This window comes from Galeopterus variegatus, unplaced genomic scaffold, assembly GCF_000696425.1.
Source record: "Galeopterus variegatus unplaced genomic scaffold, G_variegatus-3.0.2 Scaffold253, whole genome shotgun sequence".
Lineage (NCBI taxonomy): Eukaryota > Metazoa > Chordata > Mammalia > Dermoptera > Cynocephalidae > Galeopterus > Galeopterus variegatus.
In genome coordinates this window covers 62,078-83,729 of record NW_007726364.1, presented here as the reverse complement: position 1 = coordinate 83,729, position 21,652 = coordinate 62,078, and the positions used below count along the sequence as shown (strand labels likewise).

Genomic DNA, 21,652 nt, shown 5'->3' with positions numbered 1-21,652 from the left:
CCCCCAGATGCCCCTGACTTCCCTGTGCCACCTTCTCAAGGTCTCCATCCCCTCTGGTGAGGTGAGCATGGCGGGCGGGGGGGGGGGGGTGTCTGGCTCCACTGAGACCCTGCCAAACAGCTGTTGGCAGGGAGATGCAGGAGGCCAGGTCATGGTTCCTGGCTGGCAGGATGGTAGGGTACTCCTTCTGCCAAAGCAATCACACCAACCAGCCCTGAATAGCAGCTGGATAGACCAACTGGCATTGGTGGGGCCAGGGCTCTGCGAGGCAGGCTGTGGAGGGGACCTGGGCTGGAGCCCAGGGTGGGCTGGGCTGAGGCAGGAAGGGAAGGGGGGAGTGAAGAAAGGGGGCTGCTGTCCTCCAGCTGAGCTGACTCAGCAACTGAGCTGATTCCTCCCTCCAGGCTGGTTTTGGAGGAAGGATCAACAGCCTGGAAACCCTGTCTGGGGCAGCAGTTTCTAAGGAAAGAGGAAACAAAACCTTGTTATTCTGCCTTCCAACCTGACTATCCTGGCTCTTCCTGGGCAATTAAGATGAGATCTCTGTTTTTTAAGGTACAGGCTGTTTTAATAGGCCACGAGGCAACCTCTTTGTCTCTTTCCCCTTGTTTCTTTCTGCCCCAGCAGTGGAGCCCCAGGCTTCTTAGGTCCCGAGGGCTGGGGGTGAAGGACCTGCCACCAAGCCTGAGGCTGAATATGGTCATGGGAATGTCTCTGCCACAGGCAGAGCAGCATGAGGAAACTGAGGGTCTGTGGCCAGATCACACGACAGGGTAATGCAATTTAGGAAGATTTTCCAAGTGGCCTCAGCTTGACCACTTCCTCTCGTCTTTGAGCCTTGAGTCTCAAAAGTATCCTTTTTTATTTTATTTATTTTTTTTCCTTTTTCTGTGTCCGGCAACGGATCACAACGCTCAGTGTTGCCCCGGTACCGGACCGGGACCAGCAACGGGATTGCAACCCTCGGTGTTGCTCCCATGCCTCGCTCAGCCAGTGAGCGGGAACCGGTCTGTATGTGGGATCCGAACCCTCGGCGGGAGCGCCTCCGCGCTTCCCAAGCGGCGCACTATAGCAGTGCACCACCGGGCCGGCCCCAAAAGTATCCTTTTAAGCCAGGTTGGGGGAGGACAGCTGGGCTCTGTCAACCACTCCCTTGCCCCCAATGGGGTATGCTCTGCTCCCCAACTCTGGCTCCTGAATTCTTTTAGTCCACTAAGAATAAACAGGCTCCTTTACGAAAGATAGCAAAACCCTACCTCATGGAAAACACTGCTCACGATGCATGTTCTCCCTCTTTCTGGCCCCCTCTTAGCCATCCCATTCACTCCATACGGAACTGCAGCCACACAAAGAATGTGAAACACAGTTTATTCTTTGTGGAAAGGTTGAACAAGGTCAAAAATGTCCTTAGAGGGCACTGACCCAGCCCCGCCCTGCAGGTTCCTGGGGTCAGATGCCTCTGCCCCCCCCACCCCCACCCCTCCCCCGGCCCCCTGTTAACAAAAAGGAACAATTTGAATGGAATTCATATATAATAATTATAATAAAAATATACATTAAACAAAACAAAAAACAAACTAGACAGAAATTTAGCTGAACTGCCAGCACCGTTCACCCCATTTCCCCCACCCCCAGCCCCACCCCCATGATGTCCCCCCCCCCCACCCTTCCCCAGGCCCATTGTTAACAAAAAGGAACAATTTGAATGGAATTCATATATAATAATTATAATAAAAATATACATTAAACAAAACAAAAAACAAACTAGACAGAAATTTAGCTGAACTGCCAGCACCGTTCACCCCATTTCCCCCACCCCCAGCCCCACCCCCATGATGTCCCTCTCCTCTCGCTCCCTCCACAGGGTCTCCCAAGTCCCCGGTACCATGACCACCTTTGGTGGCTGAAGGAGACTTCAAATGGATGGGCTGGGTGGGGGAGAGGGAGGGCAGGACACCAGTAAGGTGGGCTGAGGGGTGTGGGCATCAGAGAATTGAGGGGACAACCTAACCAAGAAACGCCCAGGTACCTGCCCCTCATTGCGGTGGTGAGGCAGGCTAAGACTGTGCACTGCCAGGCCTCTGGGAACCCCCGGGTCCCCAGTCCCTGTACGTGTGCCCTCTCTGCTCCTTTCTTTGGACTTCCCACCCCTCCTCTTCATGCTGTCTGGTCAGCGAGAAGGGGACCAAAGAGGAGCAAGTGTGCCTGCCTCAGGGCCCTTCCTGAGAGTGCCAATAAAACATGCCCATCCCTGGGTATCACAGCCCACCCTGTGGCGCCCCTGCTAGCCTGCCTGACCCAGCCCCCAACTGTCCATTGCTGCCGCACTTCCTCATTTCCCCTTTTGGTCCCATCCTCTGACTACTCTGCCCTTGGGTCCCAGCCCCAGCTGCCTACATTTGAGCACGGTTCTTTCTCTGTGGCCTTCAGGCTCTCCCCCAGGGCTCTTGACCTGGGTCTCTCATCTTGGCCCCACCCCACCCTGGTAGCTACATCCCCTGGTTTCAGCTCTTCCAACCTTGAAATCCCCATCCAAGCTTAACACTTGACAGGGGTAGGGCTGCCAAGGGTTTCTTCAACCCCAGTTTAGTCCTAATGGCTCAGGCTCCTTCCTTGGAAGTTCTCCAGGTAGGTGGGGCAAAGCTAGATCCTTGAGGGAAGGAACTTGACTGCCCTGGCAACAAAGGCCCTCCCTGAGTTTTCCTCCCAAGGAAAACTCTTCCGGTGGCTGGGCAGTCCCCATCCCCTCACACTTTCTCAGGGTCTCCACCCCACAACAAGATTAGATTCCTTTAGCCAGAAAGAGTGGTGGGAGGCTGCCAACAGGGTACATGTGGGGCTTGTGGGGCGGGAGTGCCCAGAGCCTCCTGAGGTCAGAGTTCAGAGGTTTAAGGTATGCCAGGGGATGGAAAAGGAGCAGATGACCCCATTTGACCTTTACCAGCGAGGTCTGAGGGTCCTGCCTTCAAGTGCAGAGCCCCCAAGACATTCAGATGGGGCTGGACACATACCAAGCTAAGGGTTCCCCCCAAGAGGCAGAGGCCAGAAGGGGTTGCCTTCCCACTCAGCCCTCAGAGGACCCATCAGGGGAAGAAGCAGTGCCGGGGTGAGGGTGGGAGAGGCCAGTCAGGGGACAGAGAGAAAGAGGGAGGCTGGGGGAGGGGCTTGGGAAGGGTGGAGCAGCCCACCCACCACCACCTGCTGCCACTGGCCTTCAGAGGCAAAGTCCTTGTGGTAGTAGTGGGCGGGCCGGCAGTGGGGGTCAGACCTTGTCCAGCAGGGAGCGCTGGCAGTAGAGCAGTCGCTTGGGGGTCCCATGGCGTCTGAAGAAGAAGACCGCGAGGCCCACCGCCAGCACCAGGAGCAGCAGCAGCACGGGCAGCACCACGGCAGCCGCACTCACCGCCCCGCTGCCCTCCTCGTCCACCTCAATGATGATCACCTCCGTCTCCTCCTCAGTCCCCTCATCCGGCCGGCCCCCCGAAGGGCAGCCCATCCAGTCCCGCAGGGCTGACTTGGGGTAGCCCGGCTCCACCTTCAGCTTTTGGTTGTTGAATTTCCAGTATTTGTTCCCCTTGTAGAAGTAAGTGAAGACTGTATGGGGGCAACGAGAAGGTGGTAAGGAGGATAAGAGACAGGGGCAGGGTCCAGGAGAGGACCCCAAGGGAGGAGTGGGCAGAAGGAAGCTCTGTTATAGCGTGACATCCAGTCGAGGTCGAGGTCAGCTCAGCTTTTCTGAGAAACAACAGTTTCCTCAGCTGTGGAGCTGTGTTTCCTCTGACAGTATCAGGTAGGAAGAGGGGTGGGGATTCAGTGGCATGGTACATGTGGCTAAGGACCCACCATTACTACCATCGTCACTGTTTTCCACCTGATTCTCTCTGTCTTTCCTCCTGCTCTTCCTTAACTCCCTGTTCCCATCCTTCTCTCATGGACACCTTCCCTTGCCCCTCTCACCTTCATCGCTGCCCATGAAGGACCCTCTGGGAGACTCAGGGATTCCTTCCCAAACTTTGATGTTTTTGGGGTACTCGCTGTCCACTGCCCTGAGCTCTTCATTGAAACGGTAGTACCTGGGGGGTAGGAGGGGAAGGGAAATAGCTGGTCACTGGGCATGTCCTCAGAGGGTGGCAGGACCCACAACTGAATTCACCAGTGAGCAAAGGGTAGCTGTGGACAGGGTGGGAGGACAGGGGTTTTGAGTAATGAGGGCCCACAGCTGAAAGTGGCGGAAGGTGGGGGTGGAAGGGAGGGCCCAGGCTGTCAGGAGCCACCAGCAGCCCTTAATGATAGTGCCTGGCCACTGAGGTGGAGGCACAATGCTGGGGGCAGGAGGCGTCAAATAACCAGGTCTGAAATGGTGACCCGGTCACATCCCACTCACGAAGCACCTGATGGAGACTGCCTGTTGGCCAGCAACAGCAGAGACTCAGCCAGCTCCTTCTCCAGGGAAACATCTTGGGGGTAAAGTGGGTCTTTCTCCAGAACTGAGGGAAATGTGGTGTGGTGGTGGTTTCTGAGGAGGGAGGCCTGGGGTTAAGGGCTTTCAGTCTTACTTGTTTCCCCGGAAGAAGTAGGTCTTTCCATTGGGCATCCAGAAGAGAGCGGCATCAATTTTGTCAGTAGGCAGTCCTCGGCCCAGCTCCTTAATGTGCTTGGGGTAGCCAGGTTCCAGGGAGGCCTCATCAAAAACCCAATGCTTGTCTCCTGGGGAGGAGAGAGAAGGGCAGGATTTGGGTTCGGCTCAGGCTCAGGCGTCTTTGGTGGAATCAAGCAGAATCGGCAACTTCAGGGAGACCCTCCCTATTCCCAAAGACTGAGGTGGAATGCCTGGTTACCTTTGAAGAAGACAAATTTGCCATCCTTCCTCTCATAGGCAGTGTTGATGGATGCTGGTAGGCCCCGCCAGAATTGGCCAATGGGCATTGGGTAGCCATCCATCACTTGGTTATTCCTCACTCGCCAGAACCAGCGCTCCTGGAAGCCAGTCAAAGCAGGAAGAGTATGTTACGTCTTGTTACTTGGTCCTCTGGCTCAGTCTCTAAACTTCCCCCACTGCTCTGTCTTGACTTTAGTTTTTAGTTCTCCTGTTGATGTTTCCACTCAGCCTCCCTGCCAAGGAACCCTTCTGTCCCCCAAAGCAGCCTGCCTCTTCTTCTCACCTTGAAGACAAACATCTCCCCTCGGAGCACAGCCACGGTGTCAAAGTTCCCATCACAGATGTTGGGCCCATAGGTGGGGTTTTTGGGCTTATCAGGGACAGAGGGCCTGGAGGTAGTCCTGGGTTGAGGGGGCATCTTGGTGGGCAATCCTGACTTACTCCCTGGAGCAGAGAACATGAGGGCACTTCAGACTTGAGAGCACAGGGGCCAGGAAGGATGGACAGATGGTCAGACAACACCCTTGGGAAGGTGTGGATGGGTCTCTGGGGGAAGTGGAAGCATTCAGCTGGGAGACAACAGAATGGGTGGGCTCAAAAGTGGGAGCTGATGGAGGTGGGTCAGGTGGGGGTGGAAGTGTAGACTGTAGGGCATGAGGGAGGGACATGCATAGACCACAGAGGCCAGGAGGAGCAGAGAGAGGTGCGGGCCTGGATTACTCACCGTAAAGTTGCTGGATGCCCCGGCGGTCATCATCAGGCAACACGAAGTTCTCTGTGTCCATCCATTGGTAAAAGGGTGCCATGATGGCTGAGGGATCATTGGAATGCTCGAGGCCCAGGGCGTGGCCCAGCTCATGCACAGCCACCAGGAAGATGTCATTCCCTGGAGGGATGGCATGGTTATGATGGCAGCTTGGATCCCTTCACTCTGACTCCCTGCTTCCTCACCAGAGGCTTCAGTTTCACACCCAAGCCTGTTGGTCATGTTTTCCACCCAAAGTGACCAAATCCTGAGGTCCAGCTTTCTGTGTGGCAGATAAGGTACAAAGCTGGTCAGCAACCTCCTTTAGGTGCAGGTGAGAGAGTGCTCTGGGACAGGATCCCAATCCTGGGGAGACCTGTGTTAAGGAAAGCTGAGGCCCTCTCTGGGCTTGCTTCTCCTAGGAACTAGACATGACATTTTCCTGGAAAAGTGGATGAGGTGGATGCTTTGAAGTATTTAATTGGAAAGCCGGTCAGTAGGTGAGAGGGAACCAGATATAAATAGCTCAAAACAGGATTCCTGCTTTTGTTAGAAGTGAGACAAGGAGATTACTGTGGTCCCTTCTAGTCCTAAGATTTTGGGGTTTGAAGTTTTGGGAGAAGGGAAAAGATGCCCCTACAAATGACTGTTGACTCCCCCGAGAGTAAGTCCCAGGGCCGCTTCACTTACCATTGAGATCCTCATTCCGGACAGTCCAGGGTTCGGCAGAGTCAAAGTGGGTATCCCCTCCAATGTTGGGGCCAGGGAAGTAGGCGTGGGCCAGGAAGCCACCCTCACCATCAAAGGGCGTGCTGTCACCATGGAAGCCCTCGGCAAAGAAGATCATGATGTCGGCCTGCTTCTCATGGCCCTCACGGATGTAGGCATAGGGTACCTCACGGAAGTGCAGAGGTGTGGCGCTCTCCCACACGCGGAATGCCTTGCGAATGGCCTCGAATGTGGCATACTCGCCCACCTTGGGAGTGTAATTCTGGATGCTGAGGTCCAGTCACATGGGGAGAGGATGCGGGTGTGTTAGGATAACATGGGGAAAATTCTTCTTCCCTGCACTCTGCCAGGTCTGATGGAACTCCCCAGCCACTTTTGCCTGACCTGGCTCTTTCTGCTGCCTTCTTGCACGCTGTCTCTGCCCCAGGAACTGAGGCTTTGGTTCTCTGGCACTAGGGTGCCTCCCTTGGTTGCTGCACCTCTCCAGGATTACAACCATTTTCCTCCCCACTCCCAAAGATGTTCCCCAGGAACAGAGAGGAGTAGGGCAGGAGGTCTCTTTTTTTTTTTTTTTCCTTTTTTTGTCTTTTTGTCGTGACCGGCAATGGATTGCAACCCTCAGTGTCGCGCCCGTACCGGACCGGGACCGGCAACGGGATCACAACCCTCGGTGTCGCGCCCGCACCTCGCTCAGCCAGTGAGCGGGAACCGGTCTGTATGTGGGATCCGAACCCTCGGCGGGAGCGCCACCGCGCTCTCAAGCGGCGCACTGTAGCAGTGCGCCACCGGGCCGGCCCAAGGAGGTCTCTGAGTTTCTGTGTAAGCACAACTGATGGGGATGGGCAACCAGATGTGAGAAAGTTCGCTTGCCTGTTGGACTCACCAGAAAGTGATCTCATTATGCTGCCATTTGAGGCCCTGGATGGCATAGCGCTTCCTTCGAACATTGGCCTTGATCTCAGCCCCAAACTTGTCTGGAACACCACATCGGGGACGTCTCATGGCCCTAGGGTGGGTTGGCATGTGAGGATTACAGTCAGTGCAGCATATGAAAGGGAAAGGTCTCCAGAAGAGCGGGGGAACATCTGGCCCCAGCATCAGTGTTGGGTGAGACTCATTGTGTGTGTCAAGGTTATGAGGTTGGCGTGAATACGAGAGGGTGAGAATCAGTATGTGGGGATGGGGTATGGGGGCAGGAGCCGGGCACTCAGGTCGCAACATCTCTGGTGCTCAGTGTTGTCAGTGGCTGCTGGGCAGAATTACTGCCAGGGTCTACACTTACTTCATGGTGTCTGCATCAGCCTTGCCTGTCACTTGCAATCCGTAGAACCTCTGCATGGCAGCGATGGCAGCTGAGAGTGACTGGGGTGAGCGCTGGGTGTGGGTTCGTAGGTCCCCGGGTGGCAGGTAGCCATACTGCTGCAACCAGGCCTGTAGGGAAAGGGGTGTGGCTTAGAGCATCCCCATTTGGCCCATGGGGTGTCTCTGCTTTCCCCACAGTATCTGGCATTCACCCTTGGCTTGGTGAAGAAAGAGCACTGGGCTCCCCGCCTGGCTCTGGCAGTGGGTCTGGAGAAACTCCCAGACTAGGCCTGAACTCTGGCCCAGGCCCCAGTATGGCTTGTCCCCTTGGAGCTGTGGGCTCAAACAGGGGTGGGGAGCCACCACTCCAGACTTTGGCTGTAGCTCTCTTGAGGATGAAAGCTCTGGTGGTTTAATAGAGATTTCTAGGATGTCTTCTCAGAGCTGTGATTCCTTCCAGTACTTTTCTCCTCTGTGTCAGTGTTCTTGTAAATAGAACATGTCCCCCCTGGGAATGGGTTGTTCCCATGATGAGTGGAGGGGTGGTTGGTGTCAGGCTGAGGAAGCTCTACTTTTGGGCCTGACACAAGGCTCTCCTGGGACAAGGGAGCCATGCTCCCAGGACTCTCACTTTTAGAAAGGAGGGCAGAAAAGGAGTTAGGGCTGAGGCTGACTGCTGCTAGGAGAATCTGGAGCCTTTGGATGTGATGAGAGGTCTGACCCAGCCACAGAGCCAGGATCCTGCCACTGTTGCCATCCAAGAAGCATCTGACCTAGGGCTTTGGACCTAACAGCCCATTTAAGGTTCTCAGGAGAGGGAGGGGGAGATGGGGGTGGTGGTGGTGGTGCTGGAGACTTGGTGACTGTATTTTATTTCAGGTATGTTGTGAATTGTTCATATATAAAGGCTGGCATGGGCCGGCCCGTGGTTCACTCGGGAGAGTGTGGTGCTGATAAAGGCTGGCATATTGTCTTAAAATTAAAGGTAGGTTTTTGGTGTTTGATTGAAAGGTACACAAACTGCAAAGCCCCACTGAGCAAAAAGTCAGCCTTTATTGTAAGAACAATATAGTATTTTCCTAAAGCCTGAAAAGTAAAACAAGCCAGGTTACATATGGAATATGAAGATGCTTGGATTCTTTTATGGAAAGACACTACCTGGACAGCTCTTGTCCCTACTCCAGCTTTGCCTTCTTAAGGCGTCTGGGGGCTGCTGCAGGTTGCCTAGGACAGGGGCTTGGAGGGGAAAGGAGCAGAGGCTGCTGTTCGGTGCTGCATCCCCTATCTGAGGTCGTTAGGATGGATCTACACGTGGTCCTTCACCTCTAGGCCCAGGCTCTGGTGGTGGTGCAGTGCTGTGCTCTTGCATGAGGACTGGGGGTGATTCAGGAGCAGCTGACTAGGGACCTGAGCCCACAGGGGCAAGAATTGCAACATGTTCTGAGGAGTTAGGGCCCAAGATGTAAACAGCCCAGCCTTTTCCCAGGCAACAGTCCTGGCCAGAACAACCCTAGCACCACCCAGGCTCTGAGAGTCGCTCCTCAGGGGTAGAGTGGGGAGTGAAGTTTAACTTCTGGTATACCAGAGGGGAGCCAAGCAGGGTACTCTAGTGCTTGGCTGCTCTCTGGGAGCTGTAGGCTTGCCTTAACCTGTGCTGGCTGATGCCACAGGCAGTACCATGGGAGGCCTGCTGTGGCCTGTGCCCAAGTATGCAGGAAACTCCCTGTGCCCTGAGCCTCACCTGTAGGATAGACACACCTTGGGCTTATGACCCCCAGTGGGGAAGTGGCTGCTTCAGGACTTGGGGAGGGATGGGAGTAGCTTACTCTTGGAACTGGAAGTCAGGAGGATTAAGGCTAGGCCCCCTCAACCCTCAGAGAGCACAGCTGAGGGGAATTCTCCTAGGGCAGGATGACAGAAGGGAGGGCCACAGAGAGGTGGGGAGAATCCACATTCCATCCAGGAGCTCTGGGATAAGTCCCTCTTCCATGAATCTTCCAAAAAGGTAGGCAAGTCTCAATATTCACACCCACAACCTCCACCCCATACCCTATACAGAAAAACGAAGGCTTAGTCAAGAAAGGGACTTCCCTGGTTTTAAGAGAGCCACAAGGTTTGGAAAGGAAGTGCCCCTGTCTCTCTCCTCCCTCCAGGCTTAGGCAACTTTCTTCACAGGGAAAGGCTTGGAGCAAAGCAAGAACCACAGAGAAGGCTATGAAGTCGGAACCACAGAAAAGAGGACTCTTGTGTCTGCGGCTGGGTGGGGGAAGGGGAAAGGGCCAAGCGCCAGGCAGGCCAAGGGGAGGAGAAGGTTGTTCTGGAGCTGGTGCAGTACTGTGCAGGCCTGGTGGGAGGGACCCAGTTGCCTGAGGTCCCTGGGCAGCCCCAGCTCTTTCTCCAGATTGGCCTGGAAAGGGAGGAACTATGTTGGGTCACAAAACTCAGTTGGCTGGCTTTGTCTTGAAGAATGAGAGGTGCAAAGTATTTCCCTAGTGGACAGTCAAGGGAACCTCTCCCACCTCCTGCCTGGGAGTCCTGGAGAGTGTGAGGGCATCTCTGGCTCTACAACAGGCCCTGGATCTTAGCCTCTGGGCCTGCTCCTCCCTCCCTCTGATTCCCACCCTTTCATGGCCCAGAAGTAGATGGTGGTTCTGGCACTGGGACCGCCCATGACCCACTTAAAACAGAGCCAGGACTGCCACCCCTCCCCTAGGGGGCCTAGTGGGACTCTGGAGAAGAAAGCTAGGGCAACAAGTTGGCAGTGGGCAGCCTCCAGATGCCCATGCTTCTTTTGTTAGGAGCTCCCCCTTTCAAGCCTCAGATGAAGACTCCAGGCCTGGCAAGAGGATGACTCATTCAGGACAGTCAGGCTTAGCCCCCAGCCCCAGGGCAGATTTTCAGTGTCCCTGGTCTCTGAGCACTCCACGGTGGGTCCTCCACCCCCATTGCAAGGGTCACACTTTTCAGTTCAGCCCCAGATCCCTTCAGGGACAGAGAGAGCATGTTCTTTCTGCACAGGTTTCCTCCTCGGATGGGACCAGGACTGGGACCAGGCCGGAGGAAGCCAAATCCATATTCCATCCCCCTTCCCGGCCCCTCCCGACCGCACCCAGGCCCTCGCCGGGCTGAGTGGGTTGCGATGGCCCAAAATAAGAAGCTGATTAAATCCGTCTCCCACCTTCACCTCAAAATAAAAGAGAGAAAGAGGAAAAACCTCCTCAGACAACTCCCACGCAGCTTCCTCCTGGGCCCGGTGGGCCACCGTGAGGAAAAGGGTGGGGGCCGGGGTGGGTCGTGTCAGTGGAGACGTGTGAGGGCGCCCTGGGCCAAGCCCTCGCCCCACTCCCGGTGCGACGCCCCCAGTCCCCGGCAATTAACACAGAAATACAATTAACAACAAAAAGGGCCTGGAGAGGCCGCCGGGGGTGGCAGGGAGGCGGCCGGGTGGAGCCCCTAGCTCACAAGGAGAGCTTTGTGTGTACGCAAGCGCGGCCAGCGCCGCGAGCCTCGACGCCAGGGCTGCGGGCCGGGACACAGACTAGTCCTCGCGGGGAGGCGGGGGGCTGCGGGCCCGGGCCGCCCAACAGTCCACACGCGCCCCCCCCTGGCCGCAGACGCGTCCGCGGAGCGCCCGGGCCGCCGGGCCTGCGAAGCGCCTCGCGGAGGGCGCGCTGGCCCGGCTCTCGGCGAGCGGGGCGGGACAGCGCTGGAGAGCTGGAAAGTTGAAGACAACAGACTCTCGCACATGACAAGGAACCGGGACAGCGAGGGGTTTGAGCGGAGTCCAAATGTTTATCAAGCTCCCGACTGGTTCCAGAGCTGAGCGCAGAGCCCAGGGGACTTGGGGAGGGGAGAAGTCGGCCCCAGCTGTAAAGTTCTTCCAAGGAAAAGGAAGGAATGGGAAAGAAAGTCGGCGCAAGGGGGGGGGGCGTGAGGGGAGAAGGGGGGAGTTGGTCGGAAGCAAGCAAAAGTTGGATCGACTTGGAAGTTTGGAGATGAGGAGGGAAAAGAAAGGGAAGGGGATCCTGCAGGCCGGACCAGCCGAGATCTCGAGATCCCTCCTCTCCGAATTGGGGCTGTCCCCTTGGAGACCCCCGGGCTCGCCTCCCTGGCGGGCGCGACTCCGGGAAGAGCCGGAGGACTCACTTACTTCGGGGCTGAAGCTGCTGCTTTGGGCCGAACCGAGGGAGGCGAGCGCGGTGCCGAGCGTGAGCAGGGGGAGCAGGAGCCTGCGGGAGGGTCGTGGGGCGGGAGACATGGTCCGCGACCGTCGGGGCAGCCGGCCGTGAGGGCTCCGCGGCGGGGCCCACGCCCTGGGGTCGCGCCGCTACTCCCTCGGGACGCCTTTGTCTTCGGTAGGCACTGACTTTGGATTTCTAGACCGCTGTCGGCTTGGAGTTGAGGGGATTGTTCTTGAAAGTGCCCGTTTGCTCTTCTCTTTTCCGTTTTTTGATCTTCTGCTTAGTCGGAACTGGGTCGGGATTCCTCTCTCGCTCTTTCTAGTCCCTCCCTTATTAAGCAGCCTCTCCTCCTCCCCCGCCTCAATGCCCTCCTTTCCTGGTGGGGACGTGGTTGTTTCAGCCTGAATCCAATTACAGCCAAGAGCTGGAGGAAAAAAAAAAAAAAAAACACACACACACACAAAACCCTAAAGTTGTCTTTCTGTGGTGCAGGCTGCCATCTGCAGGGGTGAGGCCTCAGCTGACGGCAAAGGGCTGAAGTGGGACCCTGAGGACGGATGTGGGAGACTTTCTTCCTCTAAGCATATTTTGGGTGGCTTGATTCCTCCCGTATTCAGCATTTGTCTCACCTCAAAATGGGAAGCACTGGGAGGCTCGTGACTAGGGCCAACAAGGAGTTCAGGGTCTGGGGTGGTGTCTTCTTTCTTGTCAATGAGATTTGGGTTGAAAGGGCCAGTTTACCAACAGTTGTGGGGGTTGTCTGCTGGAACCTGTGGACAACCTCTGTCCCTCCCTCCCCTACCACAAAACCCAGCTACCCAAGAGCAAACCCCACACCATACTGGATCTGGGGATCTGCCCTTGTAGAAAGACAAATGTACTCCCTTTATTATTGTCATTTGAAATCTGGTTGCTCCTTAAATTACAACAGGCTGGGGAAAAAAGGGGTGCAAGGCTATGGAATCTGGGGAGAAGCAAAGAGGAAAGAATTGGGAGTTACGACATTGGGGTTTAGTTCCACCTCTATACTGGAAAAGGAGACAATTCCTTAAACAGTAAAATCTCTTCCTTGGGGATTGACTGGATTCTGAGAACAAAAGGTAGAGAGGAGGAATCTGGGGAGAAGCAAAGAGGAAAGAATTGGGAGTTACGACATTGGGGTTTAGTTCCACTTCTATACTGGAAAAGGAGACAATTCCTTAAACAGTAAAATCTCTTCCTTGGGGATTGACTGGATTCTGAGAACAAAAGGTAGAGAGGTATGCAGGGAAGGGGGAGGACAGGCTAAAGCTGATGGTGAAAAAGGGAGACAGATAAGAGGTTGAGAACTAGATCTTGAAAAAGCAGCAAAACAGAAGCAGGAAAAGTGTGGGAGACAGAAAACTCAACCATAAGCGAAATCTAAGATCCAAGAATTACATTTGGTCAGTGAGAGAGGAAGGAGGTAGTGGGGGGAGGAAGGGAAAGAAAGCAAAGGAAAGAATAAAGGAAGGTGGACAGAAATTAGGTCAGGTAAGAAGCTCCAGAAATCCTAGGGATCCAGTAACTATCACACGTTTATGGCAGAAGAATGAAGTCCAGTGCTCTGTATTGGAATAGGAACTAAGGTCCTTTGCCACCAAAGGAGACATGATCAGTAAAATGAAGATTCCCAAGTCCCAGGCAGCTTCCAGGTTTGTGGAAGGTAAATGGTGGGTACTGGATACTTATCCCACAGCCACTGTTTGGGGGCTGAGCCCTTGTAGAGGACTCCCCTACATAAACTGGAGTAGGGAGGTACAGGCCCCTCTTTGACCAACCTTTGGAATTCAGTCAGAACTACGGAAAGAAGCTGGCTGGTTAGCTCAGTTGGTTACAGCGCAGCCTTATAACACCAAGGTCACAGGTTTGGATCCCTGGTACCAGCCAGCCACCCAAAAACAAAAAACCAAAACTATGGAAACCTCAGAACCCAATTCTTTTAGCAGAACATACAACACCCAAGTCTGGTTCTTCCCAGTGGGGGAATCCTTCTGAACCATGTATCTGAACCTTAGGAATACTGACACTAATTGCTTGTCAAGAAATGGACCTCTGCTGGGAAGCCTTTTTCATCAAAACACTTATTAAATGCCAAGTGCACATGGCTTGAGCTGTGTATGGGCTGTTAAAGGCTTGAGTGCCTGGTTAAAGCCAGGAGAACTGCTATCCCCTTTTCATGTTTGTAGAGCAGCTATGGCTTATAGTTGGGCCAGATCTATGGCCTACAAAAGAGGGTGTAAAGATCCCAGAGCAAGATTCGGCTGAATTGGAATGGAGCCAGGGGTGAGGGCACTGAGCTAATCCTCCTGGGCAGTGATCTTACACCCTGTTCTTCCTGGTGTCCAAGCTCTTGGGGAACATGAAGGCTCTCTTCTTGCTGGGATGAGGCATCTAGGTGACAGAAAAGAAAGACAGAGAGAGGGTGGGCAAAGGAGGCAGGAGTCACTTTTTATTGACTTGGAAGTGAGCTCTGCAGTGAAGCTCCTTTGGGTTTAAGAGCGTTCTGCTTCCTTTCTTCTTCCTGCAACTTCTGCTGCCTGAGCTGCCATGCTTGTAATCCAGCGTCCATTTCCTGTGACAGCAGTACAACTCGTCTCTGAAACAGACAGGAAAACAGTGTGGATAACATCTGGTGCTTGAGCGCTACACCGTATATCCTTTAACTCACAAAGTCAGGTTTCAACTGGAAAATGACACTGATGACTGAGGAAGGAATGGAATGGAACCAAGGGTCAGGAAGCAGAAGGGAGGCAGTAAAATATGAAGCATAATGTCTACTACTGGTTCCTGTCCTAGGAGTGTCCCATTCAATTCCTCTCTTCTCACAGTGCTCCTGAAAGTTTAGGCTGTTAAAACCTCAGTATGAGGGCTACATGTTAGCTTAGGTGTAACACTGCTCAAGACAAATCATGATTTAAAATTTCTCCTTCTGATTACACACAGGTAGTCCTGGCTGGGGCTCTAGCCACTCACTGCAAACTTCTCTCTTTGGGCTTTTCTTTGAAGTTGGCCTTTCATTGGGGGAGCAGGGCGGCCATCTATAGATAGAAATGAGAGAAAAGGCAAGTGTTAGAGATGGTCTGCAGCACCTTGTTCAAACATTGTAAAAGGAATGAGGGAAGAATCAATCTCTAGGTCCTCTCTTTCATTTCACACCCACTGTAGCTTAATTCTCCTAAAATATGTCCTTCACCTTCAAGGGTGAGGTATGATAGACCCACCAAGAATAAGCTCATAGGCATGTTCCTATTCTATTTCACTTAATCCTCATTAGCCTGTAATTCAGGGTTCTCTTCAATGCTGAACCTGTTTTATCTTCAGAAACCCTTCACTCAAGCAATGTGATCACTGTTCTACTCACTGTGAGTCTTTGCTAAATTCCATCCCACTCCACAACGAAACGCCCTTTTCCTTTCCTTCCAGCCAAATCTTCATCCTTAGGCCGACTCAAGCCCTAACTTTTCCAGAAACCCTTCTCTAAATTCTTCAAATCTACCACTAATTCCTTCTGAAAGAAATACATATCATTTAATATACAACTATTTACCTTAGGGCATTTATTGTACTATTGTTTTTAGTGTTATTTAGCCATCTTGGATCCTTCTGGAAAGGGGCTCAGTATTTAAGTTTTATTACTTAATTTCTAAGATGTCCATGCTTTGTTTTCCCAGACAGACTTTAAGTTCCTTGGAATCAGGGGCTGTATTGCTAGCTTTCACTTTTCATAGTATAGTAGAAACACATAAGAATGTAACAAAAATTCCATAAATATCTGCTGATTTGCCAAAAAGATGCAGTATCTGATCTCAAGTACTTTATAATGGAGAGATGAAGAGAAAGGACATCTACTTTCTGCAAAGAAAGAGAAACAGAGTAAAAACTCTGCCCGAAAGTTTTTTTTTTTTTGTCTTTTTCGTGACCGGTAAGGGGATCACAACCCTTGGTGTGGGGTCGCCTGCACCGCGCTCAGCTAGTGAGCGCACCGGCCAGTCCTATATAGGTCCAAACCTGCTGCGGGAGCGTCGCCGCACTCCCAGCGCTGCACTCTCCCGAGTGCGCCACAGGGCCGGCCCTGCCCGAAAGTTTGAAGGAAAGACAGATAAGAGAGGTATTATTTAACAAGAAAGGGAACCAATACTGTTTATGCCAGGTATTTTGTTTCATTTTATCCTTATAAAAGCCATATAAGATAGGTATTCTTTTCAGATGTGGAAGCCGAGAATCAGATAAAATTAAGTAACTTGTCCGAGATTACAAAATTAGCAAGTAGGGAAGCCCAGATTAAGAATCGGGTACAAGGCTGGCTGGTTAGCTCAGTCGGTTAGAGCACAGCCTTGTAACATCAAGGTCAAGGGTTTGGATCCTTGTACTGGCCAACTGCCCCAAAAAAAAAAAAAAAAAAAAAAAGAAGTACATATAATTCCACAGTCTTTCCAATATTCCATACTAATACAAGGAGATCCTAGGCTTCTACCATAAGTAACAAGTGGAAAAAATCTCCACCATTCTTCTCAGTCACCAAGTACCTGATTAAGCAGAATCATACTCCTAAAAAATCCAATAGGGTACTGGATTTTCCTAATACTCATGTCTCTCTATTCTAAAGGAGGTCTCACTCCTACCCAGTTCTATTCCTGGCTTTCCTACTACCTAGCTGTGGTCACAGGCAATTCACTCCTGTAGGCCTCAATTTTCCTATTTGTAAACTGGAGTCCCATAGGGAGAGTGGGGAGTGGCTTCGACTTCTCTAAGGTACCTCCCTTCTAGGACTAATGTCTATTTTTCACTTTTTTTTTTTGGAGGGGGGATGGGAGGATGGCTGGGTGGTATGGGGATCCAAACCCTTGACCTTGGTTTTATTAACACTGCGCTCTAAGCAACTGAGCTATCTGGCCAGACCCTCTGTCTCTCTTTTAAATAAAGGGAAAGGACCTTTCGAGGAAGCCTACCATTCTGTCTTCACCCTTCAACCCCTCTAAGGCAGTAATTTCTGCAGCCTTTCAAAGAGCTCTCTCTGAATGTGCCAAATTATGAAAATGTACCCAACACCCAGAAGGGTGGTTCCTCCTAACTTTTTAAAAATCATGTCACCTCTGAGAAAGGTACAAGTCTTGTCATCCCCTCCCATTCTGGGGTATCCCAAGTCAGACGCTTATTATTATTATTATTATTATTTTCTGCTTATCTCCACAAGCCAAGACCCTGTCTAGCTTTACTTTCCGTGGTCGAGGGCTTCTTCCCCAAACTGTTTTCCAAATAAAAAGTTCTAAACGTTTTCCATCCAGACACGCCCCCCCCATCTCCCACCCCCGATCCAGGGGTGTTTCCCTGGATGAAAATCTCCGAAGTAAAGTTAACTGTCAGATAAGCGCTCACCCGCGTAGGACCAGTCTGGGAGCTCCGTAAGGGGCCCGTAGCCGTTGGGGTTGGCAGCCAGGCCCTGCCTGGGTGGAGAAAAACAGTCCGGTGAGGACCTGGCTCAGCTTCTGGCCCCTCAACTCCCCCCACTCTAGCACTCACTGGAGTCGCCACTGGCTGCCCGCCCAAGCCGCCGCGCTGCAGTGCAGCCTTCGGACCCCTACTGGGAAAACAGAACAGAGTTTCGGGAGAGGCTGCGAAGCCGGCTCGGGGGTCCCGGTCCCTCCCACGACAGGGTCCCGTGTCCACTGACCGTGTACCCACTCACTCGAGAGCACAGCTCCTAAAGCAGCCATGCTGCGAGGAGGAGCCGGAAGTGGGCGTGGCCTTGGTGGCTGCGTGCGACGCTACGGGGGAAGCCGGAAGCCCCCATCTTGAATCTGGTCTTCGATCACGGGCCCCGCCATCTTGGGTCTTTGTACGGAAGTGAGGGACCCAACCGCGACCTGGGTTTTTCTGGCTGTAACAAACTGTCGTTCTGCGCATGTATCCTCAGTGGTGGTTGCGTTCTCAGTGGAAGTCGAATCTTCGAAGACTGAACCGTCCTGAATTGTTCCCACGACGTACCCGAAGCGGCCCGTAGTCCTTTGAAATTTATGGTAACTTTTATCTCAGAGGAGTAACATCCACGTTACTTTATTCCCAGCCTCCCGCATCACTGTGACATATTTTCCCCAGACTAGAAGTAGTCAAATTTAGAGTGCGTCAGAAAATTTCGGTTTCAGATTTCACTCATTTATACAAACAAGTTGAAGAAATTCTATGTGAGAAGCCCTGTATTAAGCGCAGGAGATTCTACGGAGAGCAAAACCAGCAAAACCATCATCACTATCCTGATAGCTCAGTCTAGGGGAGAGAGAAGACATTAATCAAATAATTTTACACACATTACCGTAATATTACAGGTGAGTGTTGGGAAGGGAAGTACGTGTTGTTAGTGAGCATGTAATGAGAACTTGAACTAGAGTGGAGAGGGCCCTTAAAGATGACTTTCTGGAGGAAGGGATATTGGAGCTAAAATCTTTTTTTTTTCTTTTCTTTTTTTTTTAAAAGATGACCGGTAAGGGGATCTTAACCCTTGACTTGGTGTTGTCAGCACCACACTCAGCCAGTGAGTGAACCGGCCATCCCTATATGGGATCCGAACCCGTGGCCTTGGTGTTATCAGCACCGCACTCTCCCGAGTGAGCCACGGGCCGGCCCATAAAATCTTTTTCTTTTCTTTGGCGTCCGGCCGGTTAGAGGATCCAAACCTGTGACCTTTTTGTTACCAGCACCATGCTCTCCCAAGTGAGCTGACCGGCCAGCCCCTGTAATTCCATTTTTATAAGCCCTACTACCACACATTGCCTAATATCCTTGCAACAACCCTGTGTGGTAGGTACGAAGAAGTGACAAACCCAGATCTGTGACTCCTTCCCTCCTTTTTATTACTTGCTATTCAGTACTTCCTTGGGGAAGTAATTTATCCTTAATTTCTTAATTTAAAAAAAATGCTTAGTATATCACATTTGTGAAAACATTTTAAGAGTGGTAATGTGAGTGAAAGTGTTTATAAATGGTGAAACTCTTACAAAAATGCCCATTACTGTGTGCTAGGCTAGACACTTAAATACATACTGATTGGGGAACCTGTGGGAGTGGTGTAATGGCCTATCTGGAAGTTTATCATTTCCTTCTGCAAGACTGGGAAGTTTTTCCACAGGAGGTAGCTCTGAGTTGCGCTTTGAAAGAGGGGAAGGGTGGATCCTGGTTTAAGAAATAAAAGCAGCTATTTTGATAACAATAAAAATGGTATAGGCTAAAGCTAAACAAGAAAAGGGGATGGGAACAAGAAAAACTTGGCTAAAAGCCAACAGATGGAACCCCCCCCAAAAAAAAATAAGTGAGAGAAATAAGACAGAGTATCACTACCATCTTTTATTCATACACTTCATTTTTACTTATCAAAACACTGTCACATAAATGATTTCATATGATTTTCATAATAAACCTGTAAAATAAGTTAATCCAAGAAGCAATCATTGTACAAATTGCTTGCAGTTTTCAGGGGTCAGGAAATTGAACCGGAATGTGACTAAGGATTTATTGTTTACAGTTAGTGGCAGAGCATGGTGCTGATAACACCAAGGTCCAGGGTCTGATCATGGTACTGGCCAGCTGTGGGAAAAAAAAAAATCAAGGAATACAGTTAGTGGCAGAGTAAAGACTGAGTGACACTTTTCCCAAGCTTGGCTCCCTGAGCCTTTGTTTGGTCTTGAGGTAGACAGCACTGGAATCCCATAATTTACAGTTGGGAAATCAAGTAGTAGAAGCCAACGGCTTGAAGAATAACCTTTGTCAACATTCAGGATTGACATGAAAGATGACAGGCTAGTACTACCACCTATGCTATATAAAGGAATTGAACCAGCAACACTCCTCTTAGTAGCTAACAGAAAGAGGGGACACCGTTGATTGGGAAAGTCACAGAAAAGGGCACAGGCATTAAAGTGAACAATAATGTGGACGATATGAAAGCTGCGTGCAAAAGTGGACACGTGATCATTTAATAGCTGTGGGAGTCACGAGGTCGGAGCTGGAGAACTTCAGGGGCAGGATGGGAAGTTTGATTGAAACTAGGAAATCTGGGAGGGGAAGGGTCTTTGGAAGGAAGACAAGTTCAGCCTTTGACGTGGTTAGTAGGATGTGGCAATCCATGGGTTGTAAAGAGCAGGAAATATGGGTTAAGGTTTTGAGAAAAAGAAAGAACACGGAACGCTGACAGCTAACATCAGCATTCTCAGGGACCTCATGGAATACTGTTGTGGGGGAGGGTCTGGCAACTGGACAGCACTCCTTGATAGATGACTTCATCACCCTCATAAGCCACAGGAAAGTGGCTTTGTCATCCCAAACTGGATGTCTTTTAACCTCTGGACTTCATCTGGCAAAGACTGGAGTTAAAAGCAATTTGAAGTATCAGGAGTCTGAGCTTCATGTCTCCTCTCTTAAGCTCCTTTGCCTTTGAAGGGCATCATGTCCTGTATTTGGCTTTAACTTTTTGTTATCCACTTATGTTTTTGTCTAATGTTTATTCAAATATCCTTTTCTGTATTTATACAGTCACTTTTGTACAAGTGCATTGCTCTGGGAAATTAGGTGCCATTTAACGGTTCTGATGAATAATGATGATGTCGGAAAAGGAACATAAGTGAAACTGACTCTGGGTAGCCAGTTCCATTGTTTAGCAACCTCTTCCCCTTTTGCATGTGTATGACAAAAGATTGAAGTAGCTGCGGGTTAGAGCATGGTGTTATAACGCCCAGTCAAGGGTTTGGATCCCTGCACAGACCAGCTGCCAAAAAAAAAAAAGTTTTGGAGAGAAGCGTGAACTGTTTGGTAGTTTTTTCATTATCTTCTTTAAGACATCTCAAAGATCAAATCACTGTCACCCCACACAAATATGGGAACTGAAGGCTATAAACCACTCATCCACACTACACTATTTTGCATATTATTTCTTTATTATTTACACAATATATTGTAACATATTCTTCTTCTTTTCTCAGAGCTGTCAAATACCTGCTAAATCAGTACTGGCTAAATTCTGTGTTAAATGACCCAGTTTCAAGATGGGCAAATTATGACCTCTTACTACACTCTTACTTCTTGCTTGGAGACTGTGAAGTCCCTGAAGTTGTGTGCCTTTCCACCAGACTGGTCTTGAAGGTAGATGGTTCTCTGTGGATCTCTGCAGAGTGGCAATATTGGCTTTAAAAAATGCCAAAGCCGGATTGTCCAAAAAGTATGCAAAAGTTAACTATTATTTACAAGCCATCTTTTAGCCTTAAAACGTGGTGAAACATCTCCAAGGAAAGATCTCTTTCCTTGAACAAGCCCCTCGACTCCCTCTTTTGTTAGTTGTACACTGCTGCTAAGATTGTCAGATTTAAGATGCTCTGGGAACCCCAGCCTCCCGGGAATCCCTGCTCCGGACATTTTTGGTTAAGTGCTGCCTCCTGGCGGCGGCTCTATAGCCCGACGCCTTCCCGGCCTGGTGGCGACCACTTTCATTTAACTTGGTATCTTGAGGCTGATGCAACAGCTCCCCCGAGGGGGCGGCGAGTCAGGAACCCAGAGTGGAAGAGGCCTTCCGGGAGACCCCTTCCCCGGCTCCGAGCAGGGGCCGCGCCTCCCCCCCGCGCCACCTCCATGGGACTTCCCAGTTCTGGGTCCCTTCCGAATTTCAGCCGAGCGTCTCGGGGCTGGAAGCAGGGGTTGCCAGGGTTTGGGGCTCTCGCCTAGACCCCCGTCGGGCTGCCACCTCGAGGTGGATTCGGAGGGAGGGAAGAGGAAGCTGAGCGTTCCTGGGGCGGAGGACGCGTCTCTAAGGGT

General features: G+C 51.5%; 2 protein-coding genes across 7 annotated transcripts; both read right to left on the bottom strand.

Moving 5' to 3' along the window:
- Window positions 1-1,351: 1,351 nt before the first annotated feature.
- On the bottom strand, window positions 1,352-12,654 carry MMP14 (matrix metallopeptidase 14 (membrane-inserted)). 2 transcript variants are annotated; one of them, XM_008566549.1, is made up of 12 exons: window positions 12,466-12,654; window positions 11,806-12,260; window positions 7,636-7,784; window positions 7,237-7,359; window positions 6,315-6,622; window positions 5,604-5,765; window positions 5,163-5,323; window positions 4,839-4,977; window positions 4,557-4,707; window positions 3,958-4,073; window positions 1,666-3,594; window positions 1,352-1,478 (listed from the first exon to the last, which is right to left on the bottom strand). In XM_008566549.1, the coding sequence occupies exons 2-11, from the start codon at window positions 11,911-11,913 to the stop codon at window positions 3,263-3,265; spliced, it is 1,749 nt and encodes a 582-aa protein (XP_008564771.1). In that variant the 5' UTR covers window positions 11,914-12,260; window positions 12,466-12,654; the 3' UTR covers window positions 1,352-1,478; window positions 1,666-3,262. The 2 variants fall into 2 exon arrangements, with proteins under 2 accessions (XP_008564771.1, XP_008564770.1); XM_008566548.1 differs by having other exon boundaries at window positions 1,352-1,640; window positions 1,829-3,594.
- A 1,630-nt stretch (window positions 12,655-14,284) lies between these two features.
- On the bottom strand, window positions 14,285-18,082 carry MRPL52 (mitochondrial ribosomal protein L52). Of its 5 annotated transcripts, none has more exons than XM_008566545.1 (5): window positions 17,544-17,654; window positions 17,378-17,438; window positions 17,234-17,301; window positions 14,831-14,895; window positions 14,285-14,453 (listed from the first exon to the last, which is right to left on the bottom strand). In XM_008566545.1, the coding sequence occupies exons 1-5, from the start codon at window positions 17,569-17,571 to the stop codon at window positions 14,307-14,309; spliced, it is 369 nt and encodes a 122-aa protein (XP_008564767.1). In that variant the 5' UTR covers window positions 17,572-17,654; the 3' UTR covers window positions 14,285-14,306. The 5 variants fall into 5 exon arrangements, with proteins under 5 accessions (XP_008564767.1, XP_008564768.1, XP_008564766.1 ...); XM_008566546.1 differs by having other exon boundaries at window positions 17,378-17,435; window positions 17,544-17,650; XM_008566544.1 differs by having other exon boundaries at window positions 17,378-17,435; window positions 17,529-17,613.
- Between the last annotated feature and the right edge of the window lie 3,570 nt (window positions 18,083-21,652).

What these genes read in the sequence shown, in the direction of transcription:
- MRPL52 (XM_008566543.1), bottom strand. Translation starts at nt 17,571, where the DNA reads ATGGCTGCTTTAGGAGCTGTGCTCTCGAGTGAGTGGGTACACG. An exon ending in GGCAGCCAGTGGCGACTCCA is followed by an intron (nt 17,302 to 17,377) that starts GTGAGTGCTAGA and finishes TTCTCCACCCAG; the next exon opens with GCAGGGCCTGGCTGCCAACC. An exon ending in CCCAGACTGGTCCTACGCGG is followed by an intron (nt 14,896 to 17,233) that starts GTGAGCGCTTAT and finishes TTCTATCTATAG; the next exon opens with ATGGCCGCCCTGCTCCCCCA.
- MMP14 (XM_008566549.1), bottom strand. Translation starts at nt 11,913, where the DNA reads ATGTCTCCCGCCCCACGACCCTCCCGCAGGCTCCTGCTCCCCCTGCTC. An exon ending in CATAATGAGATCACTTTCTG is followed by an intron (nt 6,623 to 7,236) that starts GTGAGTCCAACA and finishes ACTGGACCTCAG; the next exon opens with CATCCAGAATTACACTCCCA. An exon ending in GGGAGATGTTTGTCTTCAAG is followed by an intron (nt 4,978 to 5,162) that starts GTGAGAAGAAGA and finishes ACTGGCTTCCAG; the next exon opens with GAGCGCTGGTTCTGGCGAGT.